The sequence below is a fragment of the Podarcis erhardii genome (genome assembly GCF_964252035.2).
Source record: "Podarcis erhardii genome assembly, chromosome: 8".
Lineage (NCBI taxonomy): Eukaryota > Metazoa > Chordata > Lepidosauria > Squamata > Lacertidae > Podarcis > Podarcis erhardii.
Window position 1 is genome coordinate 62,801,267 of NC_138499.1, and position 16,962 is coordinate 62,818,228.

At 42.6% G+C, this 16,962-nt stretch overlaps 1 protein-coding gene and 1 long non-coding RNA gene across 4 annotated transcripts in view; one reads left to right on the plus strand and one right to left on the minus strand.

Annotated features, from left to right (window-relative positions):
- The window catches only part of CAP2 (cyclase associated actin cytoskeleton regulatory protein 2), a 39,208-nt gene extending 25,289 nt beyond the window's left edge, over positions 1-13,919 (plus strand). For all 3 annotated transcript variants that reach the window (XM_081873436.1, XM_081873438.1, XM_081873437.1), the window contains 7 exons: positions 498-603; positions 7,917-8,112; positions 8,723-8,895; positions 9,769-9,892; positions 10,353-10,435; positions 11,490-11,630; positions 11,803-13,919. In XM_081873436.1, coding sequence (XP_081729562.1) covers positions 498-603; positions 7,917-8,112; positions 8,723-8,895; positions 9,769-9,892; positions 10,353-10,435; positions 11,490-11,630; positions 11,803-11,886 — 907 coding nt within the window. In that variant the 3' untranslated portion in view covers positions 11,887-13,919. The remainder of the gene's footprint in view (positions 1-497; positions 604-7,916; positions 8,113-8,722; positions 8,896-9,768; positions 9,893-10,352; positions 10,436-11,489; positions 11,631-11,802) is intronic.
- Positions 13,920-13,948: 29 nt separating this feature from the next.
- Positions 13,949-16,852, minus strand: LOC309348360. Its single transcript, XR_014159348.1, has 2 exons — positions 14,808-16,852; positions 13,949-14,710 (listed from the first exon to the last, which is right to left on the minus strand). It is a non-coding gene; the product is annotated as an uncharacterized lncRNA (long non-coding RNA).
- Positions 16,853-16,962: the final 110 nt, after the last annotated feature.

Genomic DNA, 16,962 nt, shown 5'->3' on the forward strand with positions numbered 1-16,962 from the left:
GCTGAAGGAGAAAAAGCCAATGACAAGGAGTTGATTCATGCACGTTGATGGGGACATATTCCAAGCAGATGCCGCAGTCTCTGCTTTAACTCACCACTGGTAATGTTACATGTGCCTATGAAACTAATGCAGCCACATTCCAGCCAGGAAGAGTGAGGAGGCTGGAGGAAAAATAAATATGCCAGTTCCACAACTAGTGTATTTTCCTTCCCTTGTCAGGAATATGTATGGGGAACAGGCTCACTCAACCTGCCTCCCAAACTCTCCCTTCACCACTGTTGAAGAACTTGGGGAGGGGGGCGGAGTGGTGGCTGTTGAGCTTTCCACAGCTGCAGTGAGGAGATTTCTGATGGTGGACCTCCTTTTCTGCTGGAATACCTCCTTCTTTGCAGCATCTGCAATATTCTGTTGGGCCTGTGATCCCAGGGATCTAAGGGTTGCGCCCCCCCCCAAAAAAATGTTTAATGCATGCACAAGTATTTTCCATTATGTTACAGTGATTTGCGCCATGTTGATTGGGTGAAGTCATTCTTGAATATCTGGGCAGAACTTCAAGCATACATCAAAGAATATCACACCACTGGGCTCACATGGAGTAAAACTGTAAGTACTGCATTTATTGGAATTTCCTTCCGATGCAAGAAAAGTTGAATAATACTTATTCTCTCTTACCCTGGATTCATTGTTCCCTCTGATCCTTGGAAATGGCTAATTGAGGATATTATATTACAGAAATTTACTGTGAGGAAAAAGAAGCTCCGAGTGAATGTAGCATTACTTGCCCTCTCTCTTAAATGGGTAATGTAAGACCTGATAATGCTGGCAGCTGAAGTCAGGAATCTGTGTCAACCCTAAGCTCAATGATAAAGACCACATTCATGTCACACTTGTTAAAGTCAAGGGCTCTCTACATGCTGCTGTAGAATGCAGACATGTTTAATGAAATAGCAAGTTTGCATTGAAGGACAGACGACGCAATTATTGTCGCATGCAGTTTGGCCCCTGAGGCATAAGACAGTACAGTCAAATCTCGGTTGTTGAACGTAATCTGTTCTGGAAGCCTGTTCAGCTTCCGAAATCTTCGACAACCGAGGCGCGGCTTCCGATTGGTTGCACTCAAGTGGAAGCCGTGTCAGACATTCAGCTTCCGAAAAACGTCTGAAAACCGGACCATTTACCTGCATTCGGGAGCCGAAAAGTTCCAAAACGGAGGCATTCGGGAGCTGAGGTTTGACTGTAATGGCTGGCAAGGAGTAATGGCCGCGTACCTGACTTCCTGGCAGTGGAGTCACTTACTGGGAGGGGTGAAGGCAAGGGGATGTTAGTGCTGAGTAATCACACCAGTGAGAGCAGCAGATTGGCTCCACCAGTGTTCCTGCACAGCTCTGACATTGCTGCTCCCTCAGCTCTCCACCCACCCCCACGTAAGTGACTCCTCTGCTTCCAGGTCAGGTGTGTGGCAGTTCCTGGCATAAGACATCCAGATGTAAGCAAAGTGACTGGGTGTGGTAGGTTGAAAACATTTCAAGAGTTAATTTTCAGGAACTTGGTTAGTTCTATGTGGCCTCATCCAGATCCTTTGCTTTCTTCTTGTCTTCTGCGTGGTGCCAAATTGTAGTGAGTATTTAGCATTTAGCATCTAGAGCTGTAAGAAATGCCAGGTGTTTTAGTTCAGTGCAATTTACTCATCATCATAACTTGCCTTCTAAATGAAAGATGTCAAGACTTACGGCTTTTTAGCCATATCAGCTCACCACTAACAGGCAAAAATTTGTAATGAAAGAACTCTTTTAGAAAATGGGAATGAAATGTATCTCAATAATTATATTTATTTTAGTAGGGTAACACCACAATTATGAGAAAGTCAGCATGTGAAAACAGCACTATATTCTTCCCTCCTGTGCTATAGAAACTGTCATGGGTGGTAGAGTTAATCACCAGACCAAAAATTGGCTCGCTAAACTAAATAGTGTGGCTAAATGTAACCCACACTGATGTACAGACAGCATGGCAAATCCAGAACAGGTGATAAATGGCACTAATCTTTTTTTTCTTCTTAGATGGCTTCAGACAAACAGATAAACAGCCAAAGTGGATTAGATTTTTCTATAGAGGCAGCAATCATCAGCTGTTTCACCTTGTAACTAGCATATCATTGGGCAGCAGGAATGCTGGCAGACAGGTGGTCTAAATGTTGTAGTTAGCAGGGACAACGCTAGTATACATTTACAGAAGAAACACCTTAACAAAAGATTTATGTCTCCTCGTCATAGTCCACCTGTTCCTCTAGGCTGTTACATGATATTTTGAGCTTCACAATCCTCATCTTTGTCTGTGTGTGTATGTGTGAAGAGGACAATATGGAGCTCTGTAATCATATTAAGCATGTAACTAGGATTATAAGAGTTTGTAGTGCTTGTAGCTTTTTATTAGGAGAATGAAAATTTCTCCTTTGAGACTCCCAGTAATTGGTTTCCTGGAGGGGGGTGGATTTTCAGTTCATTTATGTCATTGCTCACACCACCTGTCCCCCTCGTTCACAACTCAAATGTCTGTAGGCTGATTAGGCACACATCCACCAAATTAACTTAACTATCGTTAGCATATAAAACATAATGGTGAAATTTGACCCGTGCTTGCCAGAGTTATGTTTTAAAGTTCAAATGCTCCATTTTTGTTCAGACTGTCTTTTAAAAGATAAATGTTAATGGGAAAGAATAAGGTGTTGTTATATGTAGTATTGAATAGCAGCAGCAATGTACAGTTTTCTGCTATGCGGTAGGTCTTTGATACCTTGTTTTACAGAAAGAAACTGAATCTCATAGTGAGTGTCACTCCCTTGGCTACCCAGAATTACTCCACGCCTAACCTGGGATCCGAACTTGAGCTGAAGTCCAGTTATTATCTACTGGACCACACACTGATTGGTTGAAAGGTGGATACATGAATGTAGGCATCAGGAACTTTTTTACAATTGAGTGAGGTAAACAGTAGTGGTATATGGACTCTTCTTTTTAACACCTATATCCCATTTCCAAGCTTGGTTCTTCAAATGCCACTGACTGAAGATGAAAATTAGGAGGTCAAACAACTGATGAGCAAAGAAAGTGAATGTGCATTTTACTTCAACTACCAGGGGGAGTCAATAGCAGTAGAAATATGTATGCAGCAGCCACCCCAAATTTTCTGTTTCCAGGGCAGCTGTCTTCCAGCTCTATCTGGTACACAGGCTGAGGCCCTACCTGCCCACAGACTGTCTCACCAGAGTGGTGCATGCTCTAGTTATCTCCCGCTTGAACTACTGCAATGCGCTCTATGTGGGGCTACCTTTGAAGGTGACCCAGAAACTGCAACTAATCCAGAATGCAGCAACTAGACTGGTGACTGGGAATGGCTGCCGAGAGCATATAACAGTGGTCCTGAAAGACCTACATTGGCTCCCAGTACGTTTCCGAGCACAATTCAAAGTGTTGGTGCTGACCTTTAAAGCCCTAAATGGCCTCGGCCCAGTATACCTGAAGGAGCGTCTTCCCCCCCCCTCTGCCTGGACACTGAAGTCCAGCACCAAGGGCCTTCTGGTGGTTCCCTCACTGCAAGAAGTGAGGTTACAGGGAACCAGGCAGAGGGCCTTCTCAGTAGTGGCACCCGCCCTGTGGAACACCCTCCCACCAGATGTCAAGGAAATAAACAACTATCTGACTTTTAGACGACATCTGAAGGCAGCCCTGTTTAGGGAAGCTTTTAATGTTTGATGTTCTGTTGTGCTTTTAATTCTGTTGGGAGCTGCCCAGAGTGACTGGGGAAACCCAGCCAGATGGGCAGGGTATAAATAATAAATTGTTGTTGTTGTTGTTACTACTATTATTATTTATTGCTAGATCTTGATCTCAAAGGAGTTGACAAGGATGGGCCATAGTCTGGTGGTACAGAATCTGCTTTGCATGCAGATGACCCCAGGTTGAATCCTTGGCATCTCCAGCTGCTGGGGAGAGGCCCCATTTGAAACTCAGGAGAGCCACTGCCAGTTTGTGTTGTTGGCATCCGTCCATCTCGGGAGACAAAGGAGGAGTGTGCCTTTGGGGGTGAAGTCAAACCGTTGGACAGTTTCAGCACCTGCTGTGGCTGTAGAGTTCCACCAGTTTGTGTAGACCAGTATTTCCCAAACTTGGGTCTCCAGCTGTTTTTGAACTACAGTTCCCATCATCTCTGACCACTGGTCCTGCCAGCTAGGGAAGATGGGTGTTGTAGTCCAAAAACAGCTGGAGACCCAAGTTTGGGAAACAATGGTGTAGACCATACTAAATGGGCCAGTGCTCAGACTTGGCATAAGGCAGCTTCCTATGTTTGTCTAAGTTCAATAAAAGCCATTGCAGGGCCTCTGATCAACATCTTCCCTGTCTCCGACACACACACTTACCTTGGCCTCCATTGTGTGGAGTCTGAAGTACCTGCCAGTGGAATGACACCAGTGTGGTTTCCTGTACCTGCACAAAACCCAGGTGGTGTCTGTCCAAGTGTGGGCACTCACAACTCCCACTTGCCAGAGGGCAAGGTAGTCATCATTGATCAGAGTTCCTGCAGGAATATCTCTCCCCTGTGTTATGTTGATCTCCAGTGGAAGGAGATGGAAGTTGAGGAGCAAAACCATAATCCTTAGAAAGCTTCATTTTGTATCTCCTGCAAATGTTAGGAACTTGGCCAACTTCATTCCCAGGGCAGGAGCTGGTAGCTCCCACACCCTCATCAACACAGGATTTATTACCAATTACAGTAAGGCTAGTCTAGTATCTTTTCTACATAAATATTCCTCAGAAAACTAATGATACATTTGACATTAATCCGTAATCCTGATTCCCTTTATGTTTTTTTGGAATTACTTTCAAACAATTCCACGGTTGGCAACAAATGGATCTTATTTGCGAGTGAGATCAACCCCCAACAAATACTTTCGTATGTTACTTGACCAAACTATATGCTATAAGGGGCAGCAACGAGAGAGCAGCTGTTGCTAAGGAAGGCAGCTGACATAAACCTAGAAGACAGACGTCGTAACCATTTGTGCTAGTTAAATAGCTGTTTAAATGCCTTTTTATAAGGATACATTGTTATTAACATCTGCTCACACTTAATCTAAAGAATGGTTTGGAACAGCAAGCACCTGCTGGATTAAGAGAAGGATGGACTTTTGAGAAACTGTAACACATCTTTCTTGTACAAGGTCCTAAGCTGAAGTCTGTGAATTCACAGACCTGCAGCTCCCTCATGCAGCCAATGCTCAGATAGACGAGCTTTTGTGAGGAAACGGAGGGGCTGGGACAGCTACTGAGCCCCAGCATGGGCCACTGTGGCCAAAGAGGTTACTTGGGCGTAACTGCTCCCTCAGAGACAGTGCTCCTTCCAGAACCAGGAGGTAGAGAGGGAAGGCTGAGGCAGTGATAAAGCAAACACACTAGTTTGTCTCTATTGGTGTATTTGCACTGTGCCAACCTCCCTGCTTCCTTGCCCCTCCTGGTAAGCAGCAGTGATGCAACTGGCGGAAGGTGACTGAGCATTGCCACCTCACTCAGCCATCTGCTGCTGCCATTACCCCTTTGCTAGGAGGACGAAAAGCAGATGGGCTGGTTTTCAAAGCAGAGAAGAAAGGGCAAACCTGGATATGAAAGAGTTTTAAAGTCCCTCTTTGCCTCACCTTCCAGGTCTTCTGTTTTAGACTAGCCTCCGCAAATGGGCCCAGACTGCACATATGGGGTGGTGGTTTGAAAGCACCCACGTCAAAGCTCCCTGTATAGAGGAAGCCCACAATTTGCACTGGCTTTACTTATGCAAGCGCAACCTTATGCAGGCGGGATAAATAAGTAAATGGAGAGCCAGGGAAACCCACCATTCTCTGCTCTCTATTTATTAATTTCTTGAGCACTCAGCAGATTCTCCTTGCTTGACAGACTTTGGGAAGGTAGCACAAGGACTCTGGAACACTGTCAGAGGCCCATCGCTGCCTTCCCAAAGTGGGGTAACCAAGGCACCGGGCTTCAGGAAAGAAGCACGCATACCCCTGGAACTGGACCCCTGGAACTGAATCCTTGCATAAGTGGCAGGCCTACTGTATAGCAATTTAACATACTGGGAAGATGTGATAGCTCAGGAGTCATTTCGAGCATGCCGTTTGATGCTGTATGGACCAGATTTGCATAGGAGTTTGTCAGTCTGTTCGAGTGTGGCTCCTCAATGGGGCCCATGCTAATGGAGGTAACTTACAACTATTTCACTGTCAGGCAAAAGCCAACACGCAGTAAAAGGAACTACAGTCATACCTTGAATCCCTAATGCCTTGGTACTCTGACGTTTTGGCTCCCGAACGCCGCAAACCTAGGAGTGAGTGTTCCGGTTTGTGAACGTTCTTTGGAACCCAAATGTCCAACGGGGCTTCCACGACTTCCGATTGGCTGCAGGAGCTTCCTGCAGCCAATCGGAAGCCGTGCTTTGGTTTCCGAACGTTTTGGAAGTTGAACAGATTCCATTTGACTTCCAAGGTACAACTGTACAAGAAAAATACAAGAGAAAAAGCACACAATATTAACAGGAGGTGCTTCGAGTTACATTGCTGATTAACAGCCTGATGGTGTTGGTTTAAACTCCACAGACTTCAGTGATACATACCATATTTTTCGCCCTAGAGGACGCATTTTTCCCCCTCCAAAAATGAAGGGGAAATGTGTGTGCATCCTATGGGGCGAATACAGGCTTTCGCCGAAGCCTGGAGAGCGAGAGGGGTTGGTGCCCACCGACCCCTCTCGCTCTTCAGGCTTCAGGAAGCTCTGCACAACACTCGGGAGCCCGGCGCAAAGCTGCGCCGGGCTCCGGAGTGTTGCGCAGAGCTGCCTGCGCTCCCGGGCTTCCCGCAGCTCTGCGCAAGCCTCGGGAGCCGGGCGCGAAGCCGCGCTGGGCTCCAGAGGGTTGTGCAGAGCTGCCTGCATTCCAAAGCCTGGGGCGCGCTGAAGAGCGCGCCCTGGCTTCGCGCAGCTCTCCGCAAGCCGGGGAGACCTGCGCGGCTCCCTAGGCTTGCGGATAGCAGGCTGTTCTGGGGGCTGGGGTCGGGGGAAGCTCGGGCTTCCCCCGCGCCAGCCCCATGCTTGTGGGGGGAATAAATTTTTTTTCTTTATCCCCCCCCAAAAAACCCTAGGTGCGTCCTATAGGGCGGTGCGTCCTATGGGGCGAAAAATACGGTACTTTTAATTAAGAATGCGTAGGGTTGTACCTAACTTTTTGTATTCTAACATTACATTACATCTTGTCAGTCCTTGGGATGTTATAATAAGTGACCACTATTATCAGGTTGATTTTTTTTACCACTAATCTTTATTTCCATATTTGGTGTAAGTTCACATATCCTTCATGGTTTAGCTGAAAGTGCATGTCCTGGAACAAGCCTTGGAAGATAAATAGAAAATTCCGTATCAGAGTTGTTAATTGTAAAGATGACTAATCAGTTTAGGAATATGAATAATACAATTTGGTTCCCTGGAATAATCTTTTTTATTCTTTTATGTATTGTATATTATTTTATGAAATACAGGTTGTAGCTTGTCTTTATGTTTATTTTTTCCTGAAACTATTTTGTGATGGCCGTTGGTTGTAAGCAACAAAGGAGACAGAATTCCAAAACTGCATAAATATAAACAGTTAATTTTTTCACAGGCATCCAAACCTATTATTTGTTTTCTAACTGTGACCACCTTTAACCTTTCGTATAATCACTGGATTCCAGGTTGTTGTTTTTTAATCATGCATTCCACAATGAAATTATGGGATCGGTGCATATCCCCTCATACCAAAAGTATAGTGCAGAAGAGTTTCTCGTGATTTGTGACACCATTTGTTTATATATTTCCAGACGCCTTTTTAAATTTTCCTTATAGGGTCCAATCGCATCAGCAGCATCTGGGCTGTCTACTCTAGCAAGCAACCAGGGTCCTCCTCCACCTCCACCTCCTCCACCACCACCACCACCCGGACCTCCTCCTGCCTTTGATACAGAAAATGCAAAAGATGATGCAACTGCAACCCGCTCAGCCTTATTTGCCCAGCTGAACCAGGGAGAAACAATTACCAAAGGTGCCAAGAAAATAATACATTTGCAATTTGATAGTCATTATCTTTTTGTTTCTTCAAGAAACAAAACACCAAGCAAGCTTTCATTAACTGCCATGCGTCTTTCTCTAGGGCATAGAGCCACTGGTCAAGGAAGCGCAAAATGACATCCTGATTGCTTTCAGGACCCTGTGTACACAATGGTACATCATTTAGAAACCTGATACCACTCTTGTAACATTAATTTGCTGTCAGTTGATTCCGGAGTCTCTTTTGATGTTGCAGCCTTTGCATTTTGAGAAACATAAAGCTCTCAGTTGGTAGAGCGTGAGGATCTTCATTTCAGGGTTGTGGGTTCGAGCCCCACATTGGGCAAAAGTTTCCTGCATTGCAGGTGGCTGGGCTATATTATATGACTTGTGGTCCCTTCCAGCTCTGTGACTCCATGATACTCTATAAATAGAATCAGGAATAACGCTTTTCTGCAGGCAAAGTTGCATTAAAATACAAGTGCCTGCTGATTTATCGAACACAATAGCAAAAGTTGGGCCACCATATCAACTAATCCGATGAAGGCGATGCTTTTAGGTGTACGAAGCTGCTATTTTTGTACAACTGCTTGTGGTTTTCTTAGGGCTTCGCCATGTCTCTGATGACCTGAAGACTCATAAGAATCCCAGTCTTCGGGCTCAGGGGACACCGATTCGATCTCCTACAAAAAGCCATGCACCAAATCTGACTACTCCCAAGCCTCCTCAGCAGAGCCACTGTCCTGTGTTGGAACTTGAAGGAAAGAAATGGAGAGTGGTAAGTTCAGCTCACCTATAAATGACCTTTACTAGAGTAAACTGACCTGGTTTACTGAACTTTCTCTGGAGTAAACAGTGTGCAAAAGGTGTACAGTCGTACCTCAGAAGTCGAACGGAATCCGTTCCGGAAGTCCATTCGACTTCCAAAACATTCGGAAACCAAAGCATGGCTTCTGATTGGCTACACAAAGCTGTTGGTGTAACTGTGCTCTGCATGAAATAGCATACTGCCATATTTCCACAAAAGTAAGTAAATTGCGAGGAGGTGGAGCCCCACTTAAGAACATGACTTGGAATGATATGCACCAATGATGCTGAAAATAATTATGCAGTCTTTGGGAAGAATCCTCAGAATTGCTTATTTGCAAATATTGTTAGAAAGTTGGGTATGATATTAACAAATTTGCAGAACAAATATTGCTTCCAATCTAAAAGTCAAACAAAGGCTGCACTTTCAGTGCCGTTCCCTGGATGACGGGCATGTTTGACGTCTTATCACTGCAGGTAGTTTTTTCTTTTAAAATGTGCTTATTTAAATTTCACCCAAAATGTTTGGAAACTTCACCCAAAATTGGATTAATTTGTTAAAATCTCGAATAATTAAACTTTGAAATCATTTTAGATAACTTCGTCTAGCCCAAAGAAATACACAAATTACTGATACCATGTATTCATGTGTTGATTCTCAAAACACTCCTGTGGAACTTGCAGCTTGGTGGAAAAGCAGGTGATACATCAAAAGAATGTAGCTGCAGGTTAGATTCTCACCCACTTTTTGTGAGATAATAGTGATTGGGAGAAAAGTGCAAATGCTACTATCTGTTAAAGCTAATCTGTGGTTTGTTCCTTCTTTTCTTTCTTTTTAATGCAGGAATACCAAGAAGACAAGAATGACCTTTTAATTTCTGACACTGAACTCAAACAAGTAGCTTACATTTTCAAGTGCAACAAATCTACATTACAGATGAAAGGGAAAATTAATTCCATTACAGTTGGTACGTGTGCTTATTTCTAGAGTGAAGACTAAGGCTGTAATCCTATGTACATATACCTGGAATAAACCCTGTTGAATATAGTGAGACTTACTTGGGGCGGGGGGGGGGGGGGGAGGAAATATGCATAGGATTGTAATGAATGTCCTGCAAAGCTTTTATAGGTGATACCACTTTAGGACACAATTGTTACTCGTTTTGAAATCTGTGGGGATAAGAATGTGAATAAAATTAGCTAGATTCTCTGAGTTGATTCCAATGTTGGCAATACTCATCCATTAAAATTAATGGACATGATTAACATAAGTCTGTTAATTTCAGTGGATCTACTCTGTGTAAATCTTAATTAGCTATAACCAGCAAACACTTGCAAGTTGTAGCAGTTAATTTCTTTCTCTTATGTTCAACAACAGATAGGACTGAATACATTTTGTGACCTTTTTATTTCTCCCCTTTTCTCCAGACAATTGCAAAAAGTTTGGCCTTGTGTTTGACAACGTTGTGGGTATTGTTGAAGTGATCAATTCCAAGGATATTCAGATACAGGTAAACATCCATTCATAACACTAATACAGGGAACAAGAAAGATAGACTCTCCTACTCCACCTGCTGAGGTTCCACTGATCATCAGCTTCCACCAACAGCTCCTCTTTGTATTTTTAAAAAACATGCATGTTAGATGCAAAGATGCATTTAACACCATGTCTAGTTGGGCCTTTAAGTTATATCTCACTGTTGCTTTCATGCTCTACTTGTGAGCTTCAGCAACATTTACACTATATTTATAACATGGTGCGACTATTAATTCTTTCCATTTTATATATGCACCTACAAATCTGCTCTTTGTGACCTCAGGCAACCTTTGCTCTTTTATAGAGAAAGAAGGAGGGAGGGGAGAAATATCACCAGGCATTGCTCTTGACAAGCAGTGACTCAGCCCATCAATCTGTGGTGTCCTTTACATCTGTTAAACTTTCAGTAAGCGCTGGCTAATAGCATCTGCTTAGTTCCCCATACCCGCCTTCAAAGAAACATGCTTATTCTATGGAATATCCTGCTTAGGGAGGTCCTCTGATCCACTTTCTCCTCTCCTTTAGGGGGCATGCAAAGGTCATTCTGTGCACAGGTGAGATGGAGAGGAGATAGGTTGTTGATGGATGACAATATTTTACAATCTAGGTATCTGAAGAACTGCCTGCAAACCTCCTTGATTGTTTAGGTTTTCCTCAGATGGATCTTGCTCCCCTTAGCTGACTGCCTGGCACCTATTCTGATGATATTTTCAATGCCAAGGGGGAAAAAAATTGCCAGAGGGCTGCATGTCACCTGATTCTGCTTCAATGGAAGGCCTGTTGAAATTAAAGTGGGTAACATGAGAGCAATGCTTGACAATTTTTTTATGCAACCATTCACAGTTGTTTATAACACGGTGGCAACGGACTATGGGGGCTGACTTGTGTATTGAATTACCATTGAAATTTTGCTGGTTTTAATTAAGCTCTGCCTGGCCTGGTGCAAAAAACCCCCAAAACACTTCTCTGTTGGTGTTAACATCTTTTTCTTTACTATTTTGTTATAAAGTCCTTTGATTGTTCTGCAGGTAATAGGGAAAGTGCCAACCATTTCAATTAACAAGACTGAAGGCTGTCATATATACCTCAGTGAGGAATCATTAGATTGTGAGATTGTGAGTGCTAAGTCATCTGAAATGAACATCCTTATCCCAAAGGATGGTGATTATGTAAGTGTAATATTTTAAAACTTTCTGATACAAATTTCTGAAATACACACTGAATTGTATACTGACAGCAAGTTGCTTTGAAGAAAACAGTTTTTTGGATTAAAGTAAATTGTTTCTGGAATATATACAGTATAATTAATATATACTCATTGTCAATCTTGTGTCTATATAGAAAGAATTTCCTGTTCCTGAACAGTTCAAGACATCGTGGGATGGATCCAAGTTGGTCACTGATCCTACAGAGATTGTGGGTTAACTTCCTAGGGCCGGACAGAAACCAATGACCACAATCTCCAAAGAAATTCATCTTAAAACAGCAGCATGAAGAAGTAGCACTGGTTTGTAATGAGTGATAAGCCTTCCAGCAGCTACTTTGTGTTCTGGAAACCATACGCTGTATTACATAGTATTTTTCCTCCACTGAGACTATCTCTGTGGAGGAAAAAAGTATACTGATGTACACAACTATGTTTGAGGGAGGCATGAACGTTCATTTTGCCATGACACACTTTGAAACCACTGCACAGCCCCTGTTCACTTTTTGTAGGCATCCTGATATTCTCAACATGTCCACAATTTGCAAATAGGTCATACACAATGTCATGTGAATGTATAAATATTTTTTAAATTAACTATTCAGGTTACTGGCTATTTCACTGCATACAGGAAGCCAAATGTCTGCATGATACACTTTTGTCATGTTTCAGTGCATTCCTTTTTTAATGTTTTGACCGATTTAAAAAAACCGTAGGAGGTTAAGATGTTCATTTTAGATTTCAGTTCATTCATGTATCACCTAATAAACCTGGAGCCCAAAAAGTCTGTAGTTCTTATATGTCTTTGTGCTTCTGAAAGTTGAAATGGTAGAACTCTCAGCAATATAGCTGCTAATGGAAAAGAAAAGCTAGATTTTTTTCAATTTCTTATTTCCCTTGACTATCTATTTTTAACAAGGAGAGTTTGCTGTTATATTTGTTTCTATTCAATTTTGTTGACGTTAGCTCAGAGATAATTTATAGAAAAAGTTATTTTAAACTTAAGTAAATCTGCATTCTACTGAGTCCCCCCCCCCCTCTTCTCCCCTGTCCATTATAACATTTCCTTGTTTGTGGGCTTTACTGCTTACTTGGGTCAAACAGTATTTAACAACCTAATCTGAAAAAAAAATGATAACATAAAGGGTCTTAGCTGAATGTTAAGCATCGTTTCTCCTGGATCTCACAAATGCTAATTATTCCTATGTCTGGAAGGAACGAGAAGACAATAAAATGCAGTGTCTTCTGGGGTAAGGCCAAAGCTTACTACTTGCCACCCTACCAAACATTAATGAAGACATGGTAAAAAGTTATATAATGGTATCAGACTTAAGTCACAATCTGAGACAGACCCACTGAAATCAATATACTTGCTATTACATTGTAATGTTAGTGCACTGATTTCAGTAGGTGCACTCTGAGTTAGATACTGCCCTGTTTTCCATTCAAGGAATAGGGTTTTGCTTCAGAAATGCTAAGAGCTATTCCACACTTGGATGTTCTATGTCTCTTGCCGTTTTGTATGTAGTACCCTCCTCTGCCTGCATACATCCACTCTATCATTGTGAAGGCTGTGTTGCTGAATAGCACCAATTTTATTATACATCCTGGCCGCCATCTGTGAGAGTGCCAGCTTTTGCAATAAAATACACTTCCAGACCACTGTCTGGAGATTAGAGTGGCTCCTAATAATACAGAAGTTGGTTATCCTAGTTATATATCTTATTTTGTGTATTGGGCAAGGGTGTATTTCTGCTTCTATTTCCATTTGTAAGGTATGCATGCATTTATTCAAAAATGTACATTAAGAAAAGCCATAGACTATTTCTGAATAAATTTTGAACTCAGACTAAAAGGATTGTATTTTGGGAGATGGGCTTGACTTACACGGTTCATATTTTTAATTTGTAACACTAATGTGATGTGCAGTACATGTTGTATGATTTCAATACATTTTGATTTTGATTACTTATACTACTTTGTAACAGTGAAATAATGGTAATATGCTTGCAAAGCTAGATCAGGATATAAATCGTGCCTACTGCACCTTACAAGATATGTAACTCCTTCATTTTTAAATTATATTTGACTGTAGTACTGTATAGATACTACAACAAATAGTGCTCACAGAATAAGATTTTGCTATCTGATGTTTGATCTGTATGTATAATGTTGTTGTGGGTTTAGTACATGTCATTTTTCAATAGTAAACCTGACATGACTAAAAATAAAATGGTAACTTGTTTAAATATAATGCATTGTAGAGGGTTTTTTTTTTTAAAAAAAAAAATTGCCTTTCATGTTCAAAACGTATGGGAGATTTGCGTATATAATAAGATGCATTTAACTCACAAGCACTTATATCTGGAATTGAAAAAGAAATCAGTCTTCTTGACAACAGATGAGCTGCGCTGGGGTGTGTGTCCCAATGTTGCAAAGCCACAACTGAAAAGATCCTAAGCAGAGTATGATCCGAGAGTCAGCAAACGGAGAGGCTGAGAGGAAGACACTACACAAAGCAGCTGCCCTTGCCTATCTGATTATTTAGTGATTTATTTACTTATATGTTGCCAATGTGTGTGGCACAAAGCACCATACTACAAACCCCAGTCCCTCACCAAAGGAGCTTACCAATAGGAATTTTGGCAGATCAGGATGTACAAGAGGGTAAGGAAGGGAAAAGAAAGTTAAAAGATATATGTATCCAATGCATCTTCAAATTTGCTCAAATTACATAATGAATGATGAGCACGTGATTTAAGCGGATTTAAGAATTGAGAACCTTGAGGACACACGCACTATCCAGGGAAACAGTACCTATTTATCTACTTGCACTGGTGTGCTTTCGAACTGCTAGGTTGGCAAGAGCTGGGACAGAGCAACGGGAGCTCACCTGTTGCGGGGATTCAAACCACCGACCTTCCGATCGGCAAGCCCAAGAGCAGGGGGCAGCAACCTAAGGCCCATGGGCCAGAAGCAGCCCATGGAGGTCGTTTACTGGCCCACGAGCTGTCCCTGAATCGAGTTGCCCGCTTGCGCACTGCGCTAAACTGGTGCAGCATGGTGCAGGGACTCGCTTCCATAGCGCTGAACATCATATCTGCACATGTGCAGATGCAGAAAATCGCGTCTGCGCAGACACAAACGCTGAAAGTTGCGGACTGGCGCGCTCATGCACACACACAATCTGGCCCACGGAGGGATCTCCGTAGGAACGATCTGGCCCAGGCAAGATAAACCTTGCCGACCCCTGCCCAAGAGGCTCAGTGGCTTTCACCACCTTCAGCAAATACTCAATAAGAAAAGGCTTTAAAGAACATACACTTCGGGAAATTATGTGTTTAAATGTGAATCAATTTGTGTTCTCACTTTGCAATTAAAAGCAGAATCTACCAATATGACTGTGAAAATAAAGCAAAGAAGCAAATACAGTATACCTGACTTTTACTTATCAACCATTGTTGAGATACTGACTCTGCATAGCCACCAGGTGGCAGAATAAACACTAGAATGTAAACGATTTCCAAACACTCCTCAGCAAAAATGGGAAGAGCTACAGTTTTGAAAATATGTTTGTTAAATTAAAAAAGAACAAATGAAGCTGTTAATTTTATCTTGAAGTGGGCTCTGACATTTATATTTTTAAAACCTGAAACTATTTTAGAATTCTAAGGGTAATCATTCAAATATAGGCAGAGAGAGGGAAAACAATCACTCAGGTCTCATGTCTAATTATTCGAATATATGTGAATACTCACAATCAAGTTAGAGTTAAGCACCAAGGAGTACATACGAATAAGGAATAAAAAAGTTGCTGATCCTATAAGAGAATGGCAGGTTGCTGCTGTTCATTTCTAGTATGAAGGTTACATTGGTGTGCAATTGAATTAAAATAATATATCTGTCATAATGTTATGTTGCAGTCACCTTTGACTGCACTTAACCGTCCAGGGGTCCTTTACCTTAATTTTACCTGCTGCAGTGGCAATATACTGTTCTAGCAAACTTTCTTGTTCAGTGTTTGCATATTTATTAATCCCACTGAAAATTCAGCCAGAGGTATTCCCAATTGCACATAGGACTGCAGCTAAGTTCTAAGACTGCAAATATGCACATTTACTTGGGAGTAAGCCTCACTGAATTCAGAGTAAATACTGATAGGACTAGGCAATAAGACTTCTAAGCTCAACCCAAACTACAGTTTGAACTAAAACCTAAACACGTTTACTTAAAAAAGGAATATCCACCCATACTCGTGGAGGATAAGGCTGGTAGTCACAATGGTTGTACAGTATATTACTTCTAGTACCAGAGGTAGTTTGCCTCTGAGTAAGAGCTGCTGGGGATCAGGAATGGCAGGAAGATGATGTGCTCATATCCTGTTTGTGGCCTTCCCTGAGACTTCTCCTTAGCTACTGCAAGAATGGAAAGCCAGACTAGATAGGCCTATGTTCTTACCCAGCAGGGATCTTCTTATATTACTATTATATTATTGGGGACTAGATTCTTAGAATGATGACACATTTGCTTTCTACAGATTTTCTGAAGCAGCCCAAACGTGTAGCAAAAACTCTCACAATGAATGCAATACTTCACTCAAAGTCTGATCCAAAAATACTTAGAAATGAGGTCAAGCAGCTGAAGCCAGCTAAACACATGGACAAAGGGTGTTACAAAAAAGGTTTGGCCTTACAGCCAAGAGCTGTGCCAACTTATCCCAACACAAGGCATTTGTTTATCTCGTTGGCTGCCAGGCAAGAGAGGATAAAGGTTCCCCAGAGGATCAGAGAGCTGGGGACAGGTTGCTTCCAACGGATCCTTGTTTGCGTCAGATAATCTGGGCGAGTCTTCAAAACATAGTCCGGCATGGTCAGCAACGCTGTACAACTGCCTGTTGCTTTCGCTGAAAACCTTTAGTCCCCTCTTCTAGAGAACTTGAAGGAGATAAAAAAGAGGATGTGCAAGTTGCAAGGACGCCTGGTCAAAGCTCACAGCTCAAACACGTTGCTATTCTAAGTGCACTGGTGATCCTGGGCAGCTCGGCGCCTTCTGATCCCCACCTGCAAAGGGGTATGGCAGACCGCATGGGTTCGGTATGACAGGAAACCTGTTCCAGTGCAAGGACTTTGGCCGCCCTGCCTCTTTTCCTTATCGTACTCCTCTTTTCTCTGCGGCGGGCGGGGCGCAAGCCCAGCCCCAGAAACACCGAGTGGCGCAGCTGGGCGATACCATCTCACGTAGGGTCGTGAAGAGGCAGTGGTACGCTCCAAACCGTGCCTCTGGGCCTGGGGCAGCTC